Source organism: Rhipicephalus sanguineus, chromosome 11 (assembly GCF_013339695.2).
Source record: "Rhipicephalus sanguineus isolate Rsan-2018 chromosome 11, BIME_Rsan_1.4, whole genome shotgun sequence".
Classification (NCBI taxonomy): Eukaryota; Metazoa; Arthropoda; class Arachnida; order Ixodida; family Ixodidae; genus Rhipicephalus; species Rhipicephalus sanguineus.
In genome coordinates, this window is record NC_051186.1 from 31,978,007 (window position 1) to 32,000,657 (window position 22,651).

The 22,651-nt window shown below is 44.4% G+C and overlaps 1 protein-coding gene across 1 annotated transcript; it reads right to left on the minus strand.

Annotated features, from left to right (window-relative positions):
- Nucleotides 1–2,720: 2,720 nt before the first annotated feature.
- LOC119374671 (uncharacterized) lies at nt 2,721–22,388 on the minus strand. Its single transcript, XM_037644841.2, has 7 exons — nt 21,877–22,388; nt 19,628–19,764; nt 13,202–13,381; nt 12,457–12,520; nt 6,529–6,632; nt 5,041–5,135; nt 2,721–3,133 (listed from the first exon to the last, which is right to left on the minus strand). The coding sequence occupies exons 1-7, from the start codon at nt 22,144–22,146 to the stop codon at nt 3,057–3,059; spliced, it is 927 nt and encodes a 308-aa protein (XP_037500769.1). The 5' UTR covers nt 22,147–22,388; the 3' UTR covers nt 2,721–3,056.
- Between the last annotated feature and the right edge of the window lie 263 nt (nt 22,389–22,651).

Consider the following 22,651-nt stretch of genomic DNA (forward strand, 5'->3'; position numbering starts at 1 on the left):
ATAACCCTAAAAAATTCCGAGTGTGTACGTTGAAGTGTTCAAAGTCAGCCTAGCTCGCTCAGGAATTAATAACCAGAAACATAGTCACAGTTGCAGATAGGAAGAAGCAACACTAACTGTGAAAACGAAGTTTATAAACAGTGCAAGAGTACTGCACGTACAACTTCCTAATGTTACAACTTGCTGAACGTGAGCAACATCTGCATTTCAAAGCTGTCATCGGACGGTTAGCCTTGCTTCTTAATGAACACGTTCGCACCTACGCTAAATAGGTGCCCGAAGGATGCGCTATATGTTATTCTTATATTGACTTTCAAGAAGAGCTGGTGAACTCGCGGAAAGTTTTACTTGAGCCCGCACAGCGCGATGTCATGCGGCACCAAAGGTACCGAGACAGTCACTCATCTTCAGTTGGCGATGATGTCGAGAAGGCATTTCCGGAGAAGTCTTTTGTTTTGATGGAGCTCAGACTAGTCATGATGTCTGCAAGTCAAGCAAATCATGGCAGTTCGCTATTGATGGTTTCGAGGACCGCACTCTGCTTCGCTTCATCGACAATCCATGACAACCTGACCCTCGATAGCAAGGTAGCCAAAACCAGCAAAATTAACCTAAGAAATTTGGCAATTTGCTCCCCACTGCAATTTGCCCCGCACAACAAAGTACCCCACATGGGATCTCTTTGTCCACGCCTGGCAGACCGACAGCAGTCCGCCGGTGACTAAGTAACGTCGGCGCGTGCTCTGGAGAAGTGGCTCCCACGAGACAAAGTTTGTATAAAACTCCCGGGATAATTAGAATAAAAAATAACAAGTAACGTGACACCTCACGTTACCGGAAAATGTTAATGTAAGTATGTTACGCGCTACAATTCCCAAACTGTAAAAGGTATGTTACTAAGTTACTGAAAAAGCAACGTGTTACTGGTAACGCTGTTACTTGTAACGCATTACCGCCAACACTGTCTGTGAGCCACAGGCAGAAGCGGTAACAAGACATGTCTTAAAGCACAACGAAGTGCATATCCACTCAAAAATCTTCATAGGTGGGCACAGGGTCCCCCATTAGGGGCGCAGGTTTCCCCCCATTGGTAGAGTCCAAGGGATAACATGCTTCATAATGGATGAAAAAAAAGTCACAGTTTCGCTGCAAGGGCGAAGCAATGATTACGATAGCAAGAAATTCGAATGTCATACAAAGAACGACAAGCAGCTCGATACTTGCAGCGCGCCGTTGAAGCATAAAGGACGCCCGAAATGAATGCACAGGTATACACAGGACAAGCGTGAACAACTGTCACAGTTGTAACGTCTTTGTGCTTGAGCAACGCGCTGCAAGTGTCGACAATGTTGGTTTGTTTGTTTGTTTCCTCAAAACTATGGCACATACCCACTCTGGGGGATTGGCCAAGGCTGTGTGTCGACAATGTAGAATGAGACACTTTTAGATATTTTTTTCTTTTAAACAGCGGCGCGTGGAGTGACCCATCTGCGTATCCTTCTACGCGGTGGCGTCTTGCACAAGGTGTGCCCAGTGATTTTTTTTTTTCGTTCCACATCATGAGTGGGTACAGAAAGGGGACACTTTGTCATGCGCGTCTCAAGGGCAGTTTTCAAATTGAAGAAAAGGTAGGAGCGTTGCGTGATAGAAAACACGCCCAAGCTCCTCCGAGATCTGCATACCACCAGCGGTAAATGGCTCACCGTTCTTTCGCCCGGCGCATACATGGCGTGTGGTTGAGTTGTCTAACGCAGCGCGCTGGGGAACGAGGGGTCGCTAGTTCGATTCCCCGGTCAGGTACTTCAGAAATTTTTTCTTCTGCTTTATTTTTCTTTGTCTTTTTTATAGATATACATACATATACACATCCGGGACATGACGGCGACGGCAAAAATCTGCCTAGAGTGTCCATATAATTGCTATCGCAATAAAAATGACGTGTGACGTGCTTCTCACAATGGCCTGTCTTGGTCCCTGGCTTTCCTGAAGTAAAATGGTGGAGTAAACAGTTCTTGGTCGCCATTGTCGGCAGAAAACATGTAGCCATAACCCTGTGCATTAAAAAATGACGGTACAAGTCCGACTTAGTAGACTTATTGGTCAGACATTGCCCCCCCCCCCCCCCATCCCTGCCCACGCCTATGAGAACAGGCAGCTTGCCAATAAGACAGTGCACACACTTGTTGCAGGATCAAATTATTTTGTGGTCAACTGTACCCTTGTGCTCTTACGGAACCATGCTGTGGGCATTGTAGCTACTCGATAACAATGAAACACTTTAATTGCTCACACTGAGAAATGCTTTCAAACTATTGCGATCTTTTATGTTTAATCTTTTCGGTTGTGAAACATAGAACTAAATGCTCACATGCGTGTATGCACAGCTGTGTGCATAGAACTTATATCAAATGCATTTCATTCTGGTGCAGCAAAACAAGTGGCACAACGTAAGCACACATGCTTACCCATAGTGACGCATGCTTTTTAAAGCCGAAGTTCCAAAATACTTTTCTAAAGGAACTGAACTGGGGGACTTGTGCGGACACCAAAACAAATGCGGTAGCATTTATTTAGAACTAGCCACCCTTTTGCAAGCACTACAAATGTGGAAGGCACTGCTTCTGCTAGCTCTGAAGCAAAGGGAAAATACCAATTGAAACAAAAAGATTCATGCAAAGCAAAACTCTTTGTAACATAAATAACACATCAACTCTAAAAAATGCAAAAGGTGCAATTAATATATTCTTTTTCTAATTGACAACTATTTACAAATGAAATTGAATAGATATTGTAGACACAGTTCACCAGAACCCATGCAAGTGTCTTCTGCTGTAGGAAAAGTCTGCCCCAAGTTACACAACACAATTTAGAAAAGTCTCTTGCTTTCTTGTAGCACACTTGATTCGTCCCAGAACATGCCACAAATGTTCCAAGGGCGAGTTCTTTCCCAAGCTGTCATTGTGACCTTGGCAGCGCATGAATCGAGAACACTTATTTACACAATGCACAATGATGTTGAAGCACATCAACTCCTCCTCCGGAAGTCGTTGCACCGGTCACTGCTTGCGGAAACCCTTCAATATGGGATAGATGTTGTCAAAGGCCTCGTAGATTTCAGACCGCACCTTGGCACCTGCAAAAGAGAAGGAAACACTTAACCCTTTCAGATGCCACCCATGAAGGACTGCCCGTAAAGGTGTCGAATTGTCACAACGTTATTTTGAGGCACTCGATATTCTATTTTAACGAAGCTAATGTCATCATATATTGATTTATGTGTGTTATAGTAATTAATCCTAATTAAATTGTAATTAAATATCTATTTATCCTGAAGTCATTCATGCTGTGTTTTTGCATTAGCAGAATCGAATCTCAGGCTAGAAATACAGAGCAAATTCGTTTTTGGTTATGTTCATTATGAGCAAAGAAAAATTATGCTTTTGTTGTGGCTCGCGGGAAGTGGCACATCGAACTGGTTGTCGAGCATGGTAGCGCCTTCAGCAAAGTGACTATGTTCAACAGCACATTGCAAACTGTAGTTAATTGACGACGCATTTATTATGTGTTAGGTTCAATTCATCAAAATATCAATGTATCTTGAGCTTTCTTAGCCACTAGTCGACACAACTAACAGAAACAAGTGGTGTACACAAATGTGTACGAACTGTCTCAAAGGGTTGAATAGAAGCCTGCGTGCTGCATTGCATTTCAGGGGGGACCCTGCTATGAAATTTGTTTTTCTTTTTAATTCTTGATCAAATTTAATTAAACTTGCTGATTTTATGTATATTTGTGTGCCAATTTCATATGTGCAATCATTTTTCCACTACAATATCTAGTTTTTAAAATATCAGACATTTCATGTGGCTTTTTGGGCGCTAGATTCTTTCTAAACTGAGAGAGTTAAAAAGCAAACAAGCATATCACAATAATCTGGAATAAAAACTGTATGTAGCGAAGCAAGGATGGATGTGCTAAACCCATTTAAAGAAAAGTAATGGTGTGTTGAATTTTCGTGAGTGCGATCCCAGCTTGACTTTGACTCACTTGTGAATGTTCATCATAACACAACTTTTGCTCAAATGGGTTTAGAACATCCAATTTTGTTTCACTACATACTGTTCTCATACCAGGTTATTGTGGTATGCAGATTAGCTTTCTAACTCTCAGAGATTGGAAAAAAATCTTGCCTACAACAAAGCACATGGACTGTTCCATATTTAAAAAGCTGAATATTGTACTGGAAGAATAATTTCATAATTCAAATCAGCACAAGAATATACAAAAGCTGTGGAAAGCTAGATCTAGTCATAAAGAAAGAAATGCTTCTAAAGCAGGGTTCCCCCTTAACCCTTGGTTGCATAATGATTCCTCCAAGAATCAACGTTTGACAGTAATTACACCCACAAAAAACAAACAACTCTATTTAAGAAATGCAGGTGCAGTAAATAATGCTAGTTGCCTAAGTTGTCCATAATATGCTGCAGACAAACTTAGATCACACAAAGGTTAATCCTCTGCACACTTTTTTTTTTCCATCGTGCCGAGTAATCCAATAAAGTCAATACATGAAGGGACCAGCACATGAAACATGTCAATCATGGTACATTCAATTTGTTGCTTTTGAGGACTTTGGCAGCACATCTATGTTTAACTACGGAGTGCTTGGAATACGTTCACCTCAATCATTCACAGCACCATACCCCCCCCCCTTCCCCCACTCTTAGTACTTCGAGCTGCTCTCAGTTTTGAACAACAGAGAACCAAAAGAGTTCATGCCACAGGACTTCAATTCTTCTGATATCAGCTGAATGTCCAGCTACAGCACGATCTCTTTGGCTCCAATCTTGATATAGCTCCCCGTCGTTTCAGAGAGTCATAAAACGGTAAGTACCAGTTAAATGTGCCATTAACGATTACTGCCCAACAGTCTCTAACAGGTGCACGTGTGTATTGGGCTCGTGAGAGCTGACAAGCAGGGAACACCTCTAAGAATGATAGCGGGGCGACTGTTTGTAGTGTAGGGGGCGCACCGCTTACCTGTGAGCACGACTTTTCCAGATACGAAGATGAGCAAGACAATACGAGGCTTCACCATGCGGTAGATGAGTCCTGGAAACAGCTCGGGCTCGTAACTGAAAAGTAAAAAGATGCACTCTTTTTCTGGTGAATGGAACACCACTACGCTCGCTAACACCAAAACAATATGGTGTACCTCTCAAAACAGGCAAAAGTGTAGAAAAAGAAAACGAACAAAAGAAAGAATGACACAATCACAGCACTGACTTCCAATAAATTCTTTTTCTGTGCAGTTTCCTATTTTGAGATGGATTTCCAAGATTTTACCCTTACAAGACAGTGTACAAAATTTCTGTACGAAATGACAGATTAAAATATTTTTTTTCGTACACAGCTACTTCAATTAATTCAACAACATGCCTGCTAAAGTAGACTTTTAAATGCTGCAGACCAAAAGGCAAAGAAACATTTAAAAACAAAAATTTCCTTTTATGATCAAGCCCAGAAAACCTAATTGACCTCAACCTCTTCCTAGACTCTGCTGAGTCACTTGGTCAAAAATACCGCAGCTCTCTAAATGATCCTCAGTAATTTCTAAACAAGAATTTTCTAGTTGGGAACTTTGGCCACCTGAAAACATGAAAGCAATAAAGTTAACAGATGCTTCTTGAGCCACTGTTCACTGCAGGATCCCAAAGTGGCAATATATTTATTTATATTTATTGCAATAGCTCATATGCACCAGTAAAGAGTGGACAAACATAATTTACTAGGAGAGATGGATGACAGAGTTGAGATTTCTTGAATTTACTTGGGCCATTGGGGTGCACAGCATCAGAAAGCAAACTCTGATTCTCTTGCTGTTTTGACAAAGGAAGAATAAAAATGGGTGCAGGAGCAAGCTAATGGCAGATAGGCAACATCGCATACTTGAAATGAAGTGACAGAAGGGGAATTTTTCAAGGGACTTGTTTCTTTGTTAGACACAACCAGTGACACCAACAGACAATTAAGCCAAGGAAAGCATTGGCATTAGTTGTTGTTTTAAACTGCAGTAAAATGATTATGACCTAAATTGAAAGGACGAAAAAGCGCCCTTCCCATTGGCGGGATTCGAAGGTTGTGCTCTCCTTGGCTTCAATGTCAGCTGGTTTCATCGGTTGTGAAATGAAGTGAAACGTATGATAAAACTGATTATATAAATAGAGGTGAGAGACTAGTATTTGCTGTAAATGATATTGTACAATGACTACTTCAGTCATGAAGACATGCTGCCTTCGACTTGGTTCAAGTCCAAACTTGTCATGAAATAGCCTTAGAGAAATGTCAAAGCTACTTTGATAGACTAACCAGCCTAGAACATGCAGAGTTGTGGCACTCAGTCTGGAACGACTAGTCCGAAGCATGCTAGTCATTACAGACTAAGTACGTAACTAGGCAGATTGCAGGCTGTTTGTCCCAACCACGTCTTTCCAAGGATATGCAACAGTGAACGCAAAAGTTCCAAACCTTGAGAATTGGCTGTGTGTCAGGACAAGGCCTTCGAGACGTATAGGGAAACGAACATCGCAGCTGCCGACCATGTTCTGAATTTTGAAGTCAAGGAACTTGGCCTGCAAAGAAATTACGAAGCATTAAATGTCAGAGTGAACACAGTGTGAATAATACACAGTTTCTGGTACAGTCTACACTCCTTACAATGAACCCGCACACAAGAGACTTTCAGTTATTACATGCCATTTTCCAACCTCAGCTTGGTCAGCATCGCTTATTAACGGAACAATGTTTGCTTTTAACACACCACACTACAACGGATTATCGGCTGCAGTGGATGAAACTGATAGCTTTCACCAAGCTGACGTTATCCAACAACAAGCTTGACGAAATTTAAATTGTGGCTTGCAACACTAGCGGCCCTTAGCCAAGTCAGTCTGAGGTCATGTCGACCACACGCGGTGTGTCGTCCCTTGTTAATGTGATTTAACCACAGTATTCCCTTGCTGCTAATCAGCTGGGGTCGTACTCTTGGCAAGTCAATTTCAGAGATGCTCTCGCAAAATTTTACAAGTCGAGCTCCAGGCGCATTTGGCCATCTACGGGCTACAGCAGTCTGGCACTGTGCTAACCGTGCTCAAATAGCGGACCAGAAATCTCAAACAAGTGATGTCTCCAGCGCTAATCTCGTGAAAGTATCGCCTAAAATGACTTCCTGAGAATACCACCCTTGATGGTGCAATTGGCAAGTACTGGAAATGTGCGATGTGAAGAGCAGGAGAACATAACAAGACCATCGAAGCAGATCGTGTCCTCAATTGTCGACAACTAAGGCATCAGCAGCAAGTGTTGGGTGAAATTTAAAAGAATTTCAGGTTTGACAAGGCAACAATACCAAACATTCGAGTTCATACTATTGCTCAACATTTGTGCTTTGCTAGTTTAACAGGACGCTAAACAGGAGCACTGAATAAAGTTTAGACTGACAAGGCGTTCTTTCAAAACCATATTGTCTGAACCTTAGCAGTTAGTCGTTGATTTGAAAGTGAAAAAAAAAAAATGAAGATTAAAGTTCTACTTCTTGAATTCATGACAAAAACCCAGTACCAGTACATCTGCTTGATGTCAGGGATTTCAAAGTATTTTTTCGCACTTCCACCATTGTGGCTCAGTAAAAGTTCTTGAAACTGGATGAGCTCACTTGTGGATCCTTCAGAATATAAATTACAGTCCCCATCTTTACCAATAAAAAGTTAACTGGGTCCGAAACTGATGCCTTCAGAATCTTTGATGTAACAATTAGCTGGAGCGTAAACTTATGTCACGTTGCAACCAGTCTTCTATTTTTGCATTTTTACTAGGGATGGGCGAATACATGGTAGATTTGGGATTTGAAGCAAATTCAAAGTGAATAGTTATTTCGTCAAATAATTTCGAATAGTATATATATCACATATTGTAAAGAAAGATTTGCATATTTTTTCATGACCCAACCAACTTACACAATATTTTGAAAAATTGGAACTAGTCATCTGCGAGCGTCACTTTTCTGGTTTGAAATGAAGTGGGAGCAAATTGAAATTGTGGCAGGATTTCAATAGTAATAGGGCCCAAGTTATAGGCTGTTAAATATGTTCCGTTTTAAAATTTCCTATATTTAGCACATATAAGCCCTCTTAACAAGCTTATAAACTTTAAAAAAAAATTTATCAAGGTGCAGGTAACAGGTACCTTGAAGCGTGACCTCGTGGCAGCGCAGATTTCCCCTGGAAAGGTAGTTTCACGAAATAGCAGCTGCACACTGCAGTGAAACAACGTTCTCATGGGGTCGCATGCGGTCACATATACGTCTATTCGTTAATTTCGAATACTTCGAAATTTTTAATAATTCAAATTCGTGTCAAAGCGAATTCGAATACAGTCGACGTCCGATTTCCCGGACCCTCAAGGGACCGCGAAAACGTCCGGAAAATCGGGCAGTCCGGAAAAACGAATGCACGTGAAAACGCACATTTTTGGTAGGTATTTTTCGCTGACGGAGAGGGTCACAGCCGGAGTACAAGATTCCCATAGCAATTCAGCCAATGCATTGTTTAGGTGGCTCTGAAAAGAGCCGTTTATAAAAAAAAAATACGACGTGGCCGGCACTACCTCATAGGTCAGCACTTGGGCGCAAAGAAGTCGCTTATTTTCTTTTGCACGGTCCACTTGCCCGCGATTATGTCTGCCTCAATTTCAGTCAACGTCATGTTGCCGCTGTACACCAATGACAGTGTCATCAGTGCTCGCATCAACTCCGTGTTCGTTGGCTGTGTAGGAGCTGGCTCTTCGTTCTCGGTGTCGGCATCGGAATCCTCCGTAACTTGATGAATGATTTCGTCATCGGTCAACTCCGCACATAGCTCGAGGTCTTTGTCAGCGTCGGCGAAGCCCTCAAGGGTTATCTCGGCTGGAATCAACACGCCGCCAGCGCGCAGATCGTCGAAGGCAACGTCCGCGGATGGCAGTTCGTCATCGTGAGCCTACGAGGTGGCTTTGTGCGCTTCGAAGGCGCGGACAAAGACGAAGGAGCAGTCGGTGCCATTGCTGTAAACGGCGAATCCGCTAGACGAAAAGCGCAGCACGAAACAGCTAGGAACTCGGTGGATGCTGAAGGTCGGGAAACGTGATCACTGAAGGTAGCGCGCAGCAGCAAACGATCAACCACAGACACGACCGCAGAGCTGGCACAGCTAGCACAGCTGACAAAACAACACGTGAACGAACACAGTGAGGTTTGGCTTGGCTAAGCTACGGCTGGCAACGGATTGACACGTGCGGTTTCGAGGTTATGGCAACCGCGGCGCGGTGCGGCGTTGCTGCTGATGCGCGGGTTCAAGGATATGAAAATGAAAACAACCAAAATGGCGGCGTCGGTGGTGACTTTGGGTCGGCGGTTAACAGTAAAAAGTCCGGGAAATCGGATGGCGAAGGCTATAAGCGTCCGGAATTTCGGACTTTTTAATACATTGACTCTACGGGGAACTTGACGGTGCCACAGATGAGTCCGGGAAATCAGGCATGTCCGGAATTTCGGGCGTCCGAGAAATCGGACGTCGACTGTATTTGAAGAGCTCGAATATTCGCCCATACCTAATTTTTACAGCTTACAAGATCGTCTTAGGGTAAGAGAAGCATTTCTGGGATCTTGAAATGGTGATAGGCTTATACAGCTCAAATTAATTTATTAAGGCGAAAGCCTTAGATACCGCATCAAATGTGAAATTTGACCGTCGGCGTCTCGCATTAGCAGCGTTGGGGATGAGTGATGCAAAAAATCATCATAACGTCATGACGTCATTATACGACATCACGTGATGTAACATCATATATGACGTGATCACATGACACCGTAGCTTGGTCAAATGTGGTGCGATCACGGAGGCAGTGCAAAACCACGTAGGGTGCAGAAAGCTTTCGAAGGCTGGTGGGACAGGATCATAACATCGACTGAGAAGAAAAAGAAGATGCCTTTCGCCTTCGAGTCGTTATAAGTGAATGCATAAGGGATCCTGTGAGTTTTTTTAGTGTCCCTTGAATGCATTGCTGATGCATTACATGCCATTTGGTTCAATACAATTTTCTTTTCTTTTTTGAGCCAGAGCTATCAAAAAATCCTTTCCATTGCAGAAGCATACACATTTGAATTAGTCGGTTGATGACTTGAGCGGAAACAGTGTGCAGGCACAAGAGATAAGAAGAGAAGTACGGTATTTTCTCACATATAACTTGCCCCTGCATATAACTTGCACCCCCAACAGCAACCAGCGAAAAATAAATTTTACAGCGAAAGCTGTATATGGCTCGACGACACGAAAAACCGTTCACCACATGTTTCAATAATGGTTGCCATTGGCTGCGCCATTAGTTGCATCGTTATCTACATCGCACTCAAGCGCACGCCATTGGTTGTGCCGTCAGTGATGTCGTCTTTCCGTCAGAGCCAAGCATGCGCGCCATGGCAGGCTAATGCTTGGCGGAGACGGGAAGGAGGAGGAGGCAAGGAGGAGGCAGTGCTGGCAGAGTAGCGTCAACATGGATATGGTGCAATGCGTTTGACACGACCAACGCCTGCTTTCGGCGAGTTTCTCGAGTGGCACTTCGGCTGCGGCTGCAACGTCTGCGACCACCTGTGGTTCGACAACAACCTGGCTATGATCAACGAGATTCGGTCTCAACAACAACGGAACAATGCCGTGTTGGTACTGATGCAGTGGTTCCCCAGCTGCTCTTGACGTCGGTCAGTTTCGGGTCTGTGGGACCATGCAAGGAATCGCTAATCAAAGGCAGTAGGCCAAATTTATACCCCTTTAACAGATACGTTTACCTACCGATGCTTTCACATTTGCCCAGGCTTAACGTCATCGAGGAACGACTCAACTCAACATCAACATCAGGAATACATCAACAAGCTCTTCGACGCCATCCTCAACATCCTCAAGGACTGGTGGATTTCACCATTCAAACCATACCAATAATTGAGAAAGGTTTCAATACAACGTCAGGATTAACCCACTGCTTAAACCGGGGCCGCACGTTTCAGCTTCGCTGGTTAGCCCTTGTACGGAGTGCTTGGGCGGTGATCTTTTTTTAAAAAGATCCCCGTGTACTGCTGTGAGGCTATCTTCCTTGCGTAGCTGTGAAGCAGTGCCGTAAAGCCACCTTGAACATCGAAATTCACATATTACTCACACCCTGCCTTTAGCTCCGAATTTTCTGTATATTTTGAGCAGGTTACACACGAGAACATACGGTACACGGCATTATATTCGTGGCCACGCTATACTCAGGCAAATGCAGCATTGCAAGCTCCAGGCAACCAAAGAGACAGGCTGATCACTGATCAACCTTTCAATGCAAAAATCATAGGGTCCCTTAAGCATTCGCCTAAGACGACTCAAAGGCAAAAGCCATCTTGTTCTTTTTCTTCTCAGTCGATGTATTGATCCTCCCCCAAACCCCACTGAAAGCTTTCTGCACTTAACATGGTTTTGCAATGCCTCCAAGATTGGAGGAATTTCAAGCTTTCTGCACTTCACCTGGTTTTGCACTGCCTCTGTGATCGGCCCATCTTGACCAAGCAACAATATCACGTGATGACATCATGCATGTGGTGCCATATGCACATCACATGCATTAGACAACGTCGCATAATGCATGCGACGTGATGTGTGTAATGCATAATGCATGCGATGTGATGCTCTGCTTGAAAAGGCCCTGCAACACTTTTTGAGCATTGTCAGAAAACGTTGCCGACTGGTAGTCGAAGCTACCGACAACACGCGAGCCAAACATTATAGCACTGCACGCGGCCTGGAATTTACAATTAATTCTCAAAGTCGGCTAGTAATCGGTCCCTCTTCTCTCTAGAAATGATGCCATATACCTAAATTTCTGCGCCATATACCCAAGCCCATGGCCATTGGCTGATTTGAGCATTGCAGGCTGCGTAGTTGTCATGGCCACCGCGAGATGCCGCCACAAGCCCAGGCGCGCACCCGTGATCACACTGAAAGTAAGCCGCGTGTTCGAAGAAAAAAAAAAAAAGAAAAGAAAGTGCTCAAGGCCATGAAGGGACACTTCTTCTTGCCCCCTTGTCATCCCCCTCCCGGCGTAGCTTTCAGCACGCTCGCTAGTACGAGAGGAGAGAGAAAGCGCTTGGAGCAAGCGACAAATCCCAACTCCGCTCGTACTTCGTGGATTCTAAAAGCTTTTGCGGCATGTGATTCGTGAAGCATCACGCGCTAATATCGAGGCTATTCCATTATAATTCAGAAAAGTGTTACAGGGCCCCTTTAAGACCGGCTGCTGGACGTCAATGCTGACAGCCAATTTTCGCGTTTGATGAGGCATTTAAGGCTTGTGCCTTAATGTGTGCTGGAAGTACAATGAGAAAAAACTTACGTCAAAGCCCAACTTCTGGATTATCCGGGCATACTTTCTTGCGGCCAATCTTGACTGCTCTTCACTGAAATTAAGGAACAAAATACGGTTGTACAGATATAAGTACCACGCACCACTCTGCGTGTCTCTACCCCGTTCGCTGCATTTTTTTGGACGTTTTTATGCTGTTTCATTTAAATATGTTTTTCACCACACACTACTACCCACAGAGTTGCACCAATAAATCAACTTCCTATGTACAGTGCTGACGGATTGAAGTGCGACACCAAAACTTTTAGTATAGCGACTGGTACGCACAACTGCTCAGGATAACCATGTCAGGTCGCTACAAACCAGGCTGCTAATGTCTCTGATGTAAGCGTTTGCTATGATGGCTCTGATGTAAGCGTTCGCTGTGATGTCTCTGATGTGTGTTCGAGTAGAATTACGTCAATGCAACACGAACCAAAGACGGTAGAAACAAAAGACATGCGCTACTTGGCCCTAAAATGTCACATTTGAATTCGTGAGCACTTTGCAAGCTGCAATGAATGACATAGCGAAGGCTCACATCCTGCACTGGTAAAACAAAATTTGAAGCTCTCCCCATCTTTTGTCTCATTTTCAGTCTCTGCAGAGAGACCAACTGGCCCTCACTTTACAAAGATTGTTGTTCGCTGCCCGTATGCTGTCAGACAAGCAGTCTACTTTATTTCCTTCAGTTGTACTCCATCGTAACAAGCACTAAGAAAAACGAAAAGCATACCTCTTGGCTCCAGTGCACACCATCTTCCCCGAACTGAAGATGAGGGCTGTGGTCCGGGGCTCCCGAATGCGCATGATGACGGCAGCAAAACGCTTTGGATTGTACTCGGCATTACGGGCATGCAAGGCAATCTTCTTCAAGTCCAGCTTGCAGCCCAGGTTTACTGTTGAGACGATGTTCCTGGAGGAATGCATTTTAGTTTGTACAAAGGTCAAAAGAGGGCACAGTTTTATCAAATGTGTTCCGAAATTCCATTTAACAGCACAAAAAAAAGGAGGGGCAAATGAAGAGAAGCTACAGGACAAGCACTGTCCTGTAGCTTCTCTTCCTTCGTCCCTTCCCTTTCTTGTACTGTTAAAATGAACGTATACCAACTAGCCCACATCTTGGCGTTCCAAAATTTGTCACATGCTTCAGGCATGTCAATAATGTTTGTCTCAGAGCTGACCTATGTGACAGACACATTTTTCAAAACTTGCAGTATACTGTTCGCCATCACAGCATATCGCAGGAGCAAAGAAGAAAAATAGCTAGGCCTATGCAAAACTTGTTCCACATTAGAGCACTGCTTCACACCAATATTCGAGTGTAGTCAGTTGCAGTCTATCAATTTTCACAATAAAAAGGATCTTTCAGCTGTTTTCAACTCTTGCAGAGTGCAGCAAAAGTATCAGGGACATGACAGCTTGGGATTTCAGATTATTTCTGAGCGCTAATCGAACCCACAACCTTGTACTTGATAGCAGGAGGCCATAGTCATGGGGCTATTATGCCGCAATCAGCAGAGTTTTTCAATCATACCAGTTGTGAAACTGCGTTCCGAAATCCGGACATGCCATTGGCCGATTCTGTGAGAGTTAGCAGATTGTCAGGCCATCTGGGAGCGGCAATACAAAACACTAAAGCGCCACCCCATGCGAGCACTTCTTGCAAGTTGCTAAACACTGCGTGCAACGCTGGCGTTGTCGCGAGCGTTTATTAGTTTGTTTTTTGGTCAACAGACAACGTGACAATCAGCACCCTCCCACAATTTCGGCCAATGGTGTGTGCAGATTTTGATACATGGTGCCTATAGGGAGTTTCACAACTTGTACGACTGAAGAACTCTGGCGATCAGAGCATTGTGCTTGAGGACATCTTAGTAACCTTGGCATGCAGTAGTACTACTCCTTGCAATAGATAACAAATTGCACTTATGCATGAAATTCATGAATTAAGTGCTTTTTCTTGTGTCTGTCTGTTAATTTTTTATGTTTTGTTTGTTCATGGCAGCACAGTAATTGAGAAAAAGGCATCCACTCTATTGGCCATGCACATAAATGGGTAGGAGTTCTATCAGCTTGTCTGGCAGCTACAAGAGATATCAAGAAACAGACACAATGAATCCCCACACTTGCTTTACTTACCAAAAAAATATTTAGAGAGAATCAGAGGAGTGCTCCAGAGTGTTCTTCAGTACGTAAAATAGGTTTTTGTGTTTCAAGAGATTTAGGCCCCCTTTAAAGGGGTACTGACACAAAAGTTTTCAGTTGTTGTTTTCTGGCATCAAATGAAAAGCTAAGCCCTCAAGAGCCTAGAAAATGTCCCGGTAAGCGTGAGTGTGCCCTGAAAAATTAATTACAACATGCGTTTAAAAGCCAGTTTCGGTTACTCCTGTACCCTGACGTCACGACATGGTATAAGCTTCTTGTCACGTGCTTGTGCAACATATTGTGATCCTCTGGTGGCCACTTTGCTCCGTGGCTCCATTAGCGACGCACAAGTGGGCATTTTACATATTTTGGTACATGACATCACAACTAGAGCACTGCACGGGCCGATTTTTCCGGCCCGGGCCCGGCCCGGCCCGAAAACGCCATGCTCCGGCCCGCCCAAGCCCGGCCCGGTGTTCCTAAATGTGGCCCGTACCCGGCTCGGGCCCGAAAGGTTTGGGCCCGGCCTGGCCCGTTTCAGCTAGTTATGCCTTGAGCATAAAGGAGGCACTGTCCAACCTTCGGTTGGAATGCTGCTGGATATGTGTGAAAGGCATGATTTAATCATTTGCAACAGTACCAAGAAGTGCGAAGGGCAGATAACATGGGAGGTGGGAAGGCTGCAGTCGACAATAGATTATGCACTGATGTCACATAGGATGTATGATAGGCTAAGGGTGATGAACATAGATGAATATGGTTCCAGAAGCTTGGGTAGTGATCACAAACGTATCAAGCTGAGTTTTGGAAGAGAAATGAAAATAGGAAGGAGGCAATATGAGCAACCACAGGGTAATATTTATTCAGAAAGGCAAATAGAAATAGCAACTAAAGAGATTGAGAAAGTAATCACCGAGGATACTAAAACAGTGTGGACGTACACAAATCTAACTAGACTGTTTGAGTTGGAGCTTGTTAAGGTACGAGCCAAATCAACCGGGAAAAGGAGACACAAACCCAAGAGCTGGTGGGATGAGGAAGTTAAGAGAGCCATATTAAGACGTCAGGAAGCCTCCAGAGAACACAGGCATGCTAAACAGAGGGGTGAACCGGAAGCTGATGTCGAAAGAAAATGGGGCAACTTTTTGAGCTGCAGAAGGGAAGCTTCCAATCTGATCAATGAAAAGATTAGAAGAAAGGGGGCCCAATGGATGGCGGAAGTAAACAAAAAGGATAGAAAGGCAGCTGCAAAGTTTTGGAACCATCTCAATTCTCTGAGTAATAAGACAAGCATGGAACAGAGGTTTATAACTACAGTTCAAGGGGTTAGGCTAGAAGGGGATGAGGCAATGGAATTTATAAGAACAATGATGACAGAAAAATTTAAACAAGGAAGCGATGCATGCACCCTAACGGATGAGGATAGACCAATTAGCGCAATGGCTCCACTGGGACAGCGAGAGTGGGAAAGGGCAGAGAAGAGGGTTCCTAATAGCACATCAACAGGCCCTGACGGCATCCCAATTATGCTAATAAAGAAATTAGGTCCAAACTCTAAGCAAACATTAAGAGAAGCAACGAGCAAAGCAATAATGGATGGTGAAGCCCCCCATGGGTGGAAACTAAGCCGGATGAGCATGATCTATAAAGGAAAGGGGGACAAGGCTGATATAAACAACTACCGTCCTATAACAGTGACATCAGTAGTTTACAGGCTGGTGATGCAGATCGTAAAGGAAAGACTACAGACATGGGTGGAGAATGAGGGGGTGCTGGGGGAACTACAAAATGGGTTCCGTAAACGAAGGAGGTTGGAGGATAATCTGTTCTCATTGACGCAGTGTATTGAAATAGCGGAAAAAGAACACAGGCCCCTGTGGCTGGCATTTCTAGATATCAAGGGAGCTTACGATAGTGTGATTCAGGAAGACTTGTGGAGAATACTGGATACACTTGATGTGGAAGATGGAATAACTAATCTTTAAAGGACATCTATAAAAGTAACAGGGTAGTTATAAAATGGGAACAACAGGTATCCGAACCTATAGAGATACAACGCGGGCTTCGACAGGGTGTCCCTTGTCACCTCTGTTATTTATGCTGTATCTACAAGGATTAGAAGCTAAATTAGAGGGGAGTGGACTCGGCTTCAGCCTCTCTTTTGCCAAGCAAGGAAAACACGTTGAACAGTCATTACCGGCATTGATGTATGCAGATGATATAGTATTAATGGCCGACAACAAGGAAGATCTGCAGGGATTGATAGACATCTGCGGTAATGAAGGAGATAGGTTAAATTTGAAGTTCAGTAGGGAAAAATCGGCAATCATGATTCTTAATGATAATGAAGGCAGTGAGCATAAGATACAGGAAGTCACGCTGGAGATAGTGGATAAATACAAATATCTGGGCGTATGGATAAACAACGGGGATGAGTACCTAAGGGAGCACGAAAGATACGTAATGACTAAGGGCAACAGGAATGCAGCTGTAATGAAAAATAGGGCACTGTGGAACTACAATAGGTATGACGTTGTGAGAGGGATTTGGAAAGGGGTAATGGTCCCAGGTTTGACGTTCGGCAATGCGGTCTTGTGCATGAGGTCAGAGGTTCAAGCAAGATTGGAAATTAAACAACGTGGCATAGGTAGGCTTGCTTTGGGAGCACACGGGAATACCCCAAATCAGGGGGTACAGGGTGACATGGGATGGACATCGTTCGAGGGCAGGGAGGCTAGCAGCAAGATAGAATTTGAGGAGCGATTGAGAAAATGGGAGAGGAGCGTTGGGCTAGGAAAGTTTTCAGCTACTTGTACATGAAGAATGTTGATACTAAATGGAGGAAGCGAACTCGAAAATTGTCAAGCAAGTATTTAGACAACAGCAGAATACCAAGCCAAAAGGAAACATCGGTTAAGAAGAAGGTGAAGGAAACAGAGAGGGACATGTGGAAAATGGGGATGCTTACGAAATCATCACTGGAGACCTACCGAACTTTCAAGCAGGAAATTGCAAAAGAAAAGATCTACGATAATTCTCGGGGTAGTTCTCTGCTGTTTGAGGCCAGGACGGGAGTATTGCGGACCAAGACGTACCGAGCCAAATACGAAGGCACAGACACGTTATGTAGTGCGTGTGGAGAGGAGGAGGAAACGGCTGAACATTTGATAATGTTCTGTAAAGGGCTTCACCCTACAGTCCAAGATAATGGCGCGGAATATTTCAAAGCATTGGGGTTTAGGGACAGTGAAGGCAAAATAGACTTTAAACGAGTAGAAATAACCAGGAGGAGGCTAACCGATTGGTGGCTACAATCAAGGCACGAGTGAATTACAATCCTTCAACACATAGTGATAGTACTTAACTTTATGGCTAGGTGGCGTGAGCCGCCGCCCGATCTAAAGGGCACAGTCGTATACATCCATCCATCCATCCATTATTGTGAAGATACCTGCCGCACACAAGATATTTTTTAGAGATTGTTTTAGGAACTTCTTTCAGTGTCACAACTTTCACCGGTACTGTGTATACTTTCGGTGAATTACGCGCGTAACACTCTTGCGAAATGATTGCAGGGCAATATAAAATATAATTGGAGTCATAGCTGGCTCTTTCATGTACGCACGCAGTGCTAACCACGCAATCTCATTTTTGCATTTCAAAGAACAACTACACAATATAATACCTGCATAAAGTGGAGAAAAAAGCATGGCAGACATTTTTAAATTGAGTCTACATCAACTGCAATCGTACTGGGGCTGTTGAGTAAAAGTAGCAAGTCTCCTGCAAACCTCATCTATTGCATAATGCAATGGGGAAAGAAACGTGCTCTATCTGCTTCTGGGAGGAATACGCCAGGCTGGGCAGCGTTACATAAATTAAAGCTGTCGTGTTGACTCCTCGGCAGGCAACTGCACCCAACCTACACTACGTTTTCGTGTTCAAAACAACAAGGTTCTTTGTCCCACCCTTCTTCCCCGAGTCACCACCACCGTCCCCGCCACTCGGGAAAATGAGTGTCTCTATGGTCTGGCGCATCGCCACTAGTAATGGGAAAATCAACAACGGCGTTTGCCCTGGGATAAGAGTCGCTCCGCATCTTGCACTTAAAATGCACGAAAAACAGCTCCTGAGATATTAATGACTCACAAGTCGCGTTGGCCAGTCTACGGGCATGCGAGCGTAGCTGCATACTCGAAATGTTTCCCTAGATACAAACGCGCACATCTTATACACACTAATCTAGGCAGTTTACCATTGTTTTCCTTACACGGTACCCAAGAACGTCTTTCACTCACTATAATGGTGGAAACTTATATTAGGCGTTTCTTGAAATCCCATGTAGCATACCGATGGAGCAAAATTGTAGACGTCTTGTACTGTGCAATTTCTATGCACGCCAGTGCACTCCAGGTGGTTTAAATTACCCGGAGCCCTCAACGACGGCGTCTCATATAGCCTGGGTCACTTCGGGAAGTTAAACCCCACAAAACAACAAAAACAAAGCTACACAACGTACACACACAATTATACCTATACATATGAGACCCGGGCCTAATACGGGCCTCGCTCAGGCCCGATCCCGACCCGAGCCCGAAGACCAAGGGCCCGAGCCCGGCCTGGGCCCGATCCAAGAACCCCTTACCCGGCCCGGCCCGGCCCGCGGGCCGGGCTCGGGCTTTCGGGCCGGCCCGGGCCCGTGCAGTGCTCTAATCACAACTGGTCATAATGGTGCGTGAAGTCACCAGAATTAATACTGTAGCCTGACATCACGCTAGCGTCGATGTCAGTAGGTGCACCATGCAAAAAATCAGCATTTACTGAGCTTCACATTTTCTCAGAGCTGTCTCCGTATGCAGGAGATTTGTAAGGTAGAGTAAAACCGTCCTAAAAAATTGGTGTCCGTACTCTTTTGAGCCATTGTGGCATAACACACACGCCCTCTCTCTCTCTCTCACACACACACACACAAGATGCATGTAATTATTGGCCTAATAATAGGAGTGCAACATACTGCAGTTGTGGGACAATTCCAGGGTCTGCTGACGCTGGTGTGATGGGTGTCATGGGTGGGCCGGGTGTTGATGGGAACATGCTTGCACTTGCCGAGTGCGGAGTCGAACCGGCACCAGTCGGTGTTGCACCAGAAGACTGCCGCGAATCAAAGAAAGAAACAGATGCAAGTATAAGCCATTATTAAGCCTTCCATAGAGCTTTCTTAACTCAGTGAATGCAAATGCTAATCACATTACATTAAAGAATGTTAACAGGCACTTGCTTTGTGAAGTGACCAAAGTATTATGAGTGAATCAAGCAGTGATGGAACTGATCAATCCAAAAGAATGGGAGGCGACTACAATTAAAAAAATGTGTTGTGAGAAAATAACTGCAACACCCCCAAACACTCAAAATTTAATTACTTGAAAATGAAGTTAAACCGGTATTTAAAGACACAATAAAGTGAAAAACGATTTTTTTGAATTAGTACATTACTCTTTTACAATACCAAAGCGACCACGCTTGCCGCAAGAAAATGCACAAAAAGAAAATACGGGTGGCGACAGCTTCTTTAAATTCCCGCACCAATCACCGTGACGTCATAGATTTTGACGGCGCCCCCTGGGGCCTACGTAGTTTCTAATCAATAAAAATGAAGTACATTGTCCTCTGTGGGGGCCAGAGACATAACATACCAAATTTCAGAGAAATTCGTTGAGCCAATGTCGACAAAATACGAAAAGTACGGCACTCACGGATTGAAACAGGGCAATTTAGGGCTAAGTAATGCACACGTTTTCATTTCTACCATCTTCAGTTCGAGTCATAGCGGCGCAATTTTGACTCGAACGCGTAGATCAGAGCCAACATTATCTTTAGAGACCAGATTCGTCGCAACATGGCATGGTTATCTCGAGCAATTGAGCATACAAGTCGTTATACTAAGAATTGTGATGTTGCGTTTGAATACGTGAGTACTGTACACTTTGAAATCAGTGACGTCATGCGCAGAGATTTTGGAGCGAAATTTTAAAATGAAACTTTGACCTCGATTTTCTCCTCTATTAATAAACCAATGATGGTGAAATTACCAACATTAGAGTTTTCAGAGTACAGTTTATCAATCTAAACCAATCTATCGTTCCACTTTAGTGTCCCTTTAAATGCAATGACATATAAAGCATTACGACACAGGTGTAGGGTTTTAAAAGGTTATGTTGTCACGCTACATGTCTGAAGGGTGAGAGAGCAGCAGCTGAGATTTTAGTGATGATCGATGTCTTCAAATCTGCAAACAATATTCAAATGCACGTTTGTAGCGAGAGGCGCAGGTTTCCCAGTTGTCCACGATGGACTTGAAGCCGCACTAAATGCGAGGTACGCACACAAAATAAATCCATCAACGCTGCGATTAAAATTTATAAGTTTATTTATGCGAGCTTCATTGCAGCAATATAGTATATTTGATTTTTGATTTATGTCTAGGAAACAAATGCTGACTGTTCTTGGGACTGCTAAGGTACATGGCCCAGGGTTTGGGGAGAAGGATTTGTAATTTTAGACCTTTGCAATTTTACACCTTCACCGGCAGTCACTATCTCCGATTCTGCGCAATCGCAGTCACTGGTTAAACTTGAGCGACGCAAACGTATAGTTTCTCAAACCTCTTACGTCGTTAGGGAACGATGCACTTCAAGGCATCTGCTGTCAGTTAATTTTTGACAGGCATATGCAGCACGCTGAAGAAAACAATGCGAAAAGCAATACCATGCTGCGATGAAGGCCGTCACAGAGTCCTTTAGTAAGACAGTGAGCACCAACTGCGTCCGCGGGTTTGCGATTAGCAGTGGGACACTTTCGAACACCGACGCCTGGAACATCACAATCCCACTGCACGAGCTCTCTAGCGCGTAAAACAAGACGTAACCATATCCCCTCTATGCCGTTATCTTCTTCGCCAACTACTATTCGTAACCGATCATTGCCAAAGATATGATACTCAAGCGTACTTTCTTAAACGTTTCTCTCAAGGATACATGCCATGATGGATGGTACATTAGAGTAAGCGTAAGAGCTGGTAATTAAGCCTCGTAGTGGGTCCGTGTCTTACGATTTGGGAACAGGCGCTGCTCAAGTGTTCTTGTAACGTGTTTTCAAGCCGTCAAGCTCCGTGTATTTTGTGTCTAACCCATTAGGGTGAGAACATGCAACGGTAGTTTGATTCGCAAATCGGGACAGTCGGCGCGAAGGAGCCGCGATTCTTACGTGAACATGTCCTGCCGGCGTTTGAGGCTGCATGAGGGACTGCGGCGTGAGTCCCGTGCTCGCCGCGTACGGCTGTATGACGCTCGCATTTCGCTGCTGCGTCGACGGCGACTGGTGCATGGGCGAGTCATGTTGTTGCGGTTGAAGCGGCGACGGTTGAATCTGCCGCGCGAGCTGCTGAAGATGCTGCTCCTCGACGTTGTCGGCCTGCGCGGACACCGACAGTGGCGTGCCGAGGTTCAAGCTGAACACCGGACTGGACATATCCATCTCGGCGGGCCTTCACAAATTCGGGGCTTACCACCCCGTCGCAGTCAGAAGATCTTCTCTTCCCCAACTCCTGCGGAAAGCCCTGCTCGATATGGCAGGGCTCCGGAAGAATGGAGCCTCTGCGCAAACGTTATGCGAACATCAGAACATCAGTTTCAGTGCTGGCACAAATACTGCTGCTACTGCTAAAAAAAGCGATCGGTTCACCATCACGGCGTTCACGGGCGGCGGAGAACGTTCAGAAAACGGCACATGGTGGACGGCAGAAAGTGGGAAGGTGCGTATCTAGAAAAGCAAGTTTAACTGTCACGTGTTTAGAATGAAAAAATAAGACAAACATTTAGACTTAATAATCTGTAATATTGTAGTTGAATTGTCAATTTGTTGTACTGAGCTTTCCTTACGACAATGAGGCTAAACTTAATTTTTAATACCCTTATTGTATTTATGCCTGTCGCCTTCATAGTGTGATTTGTCACCTTTTGCCACCGCTTCGCTGCAAGCC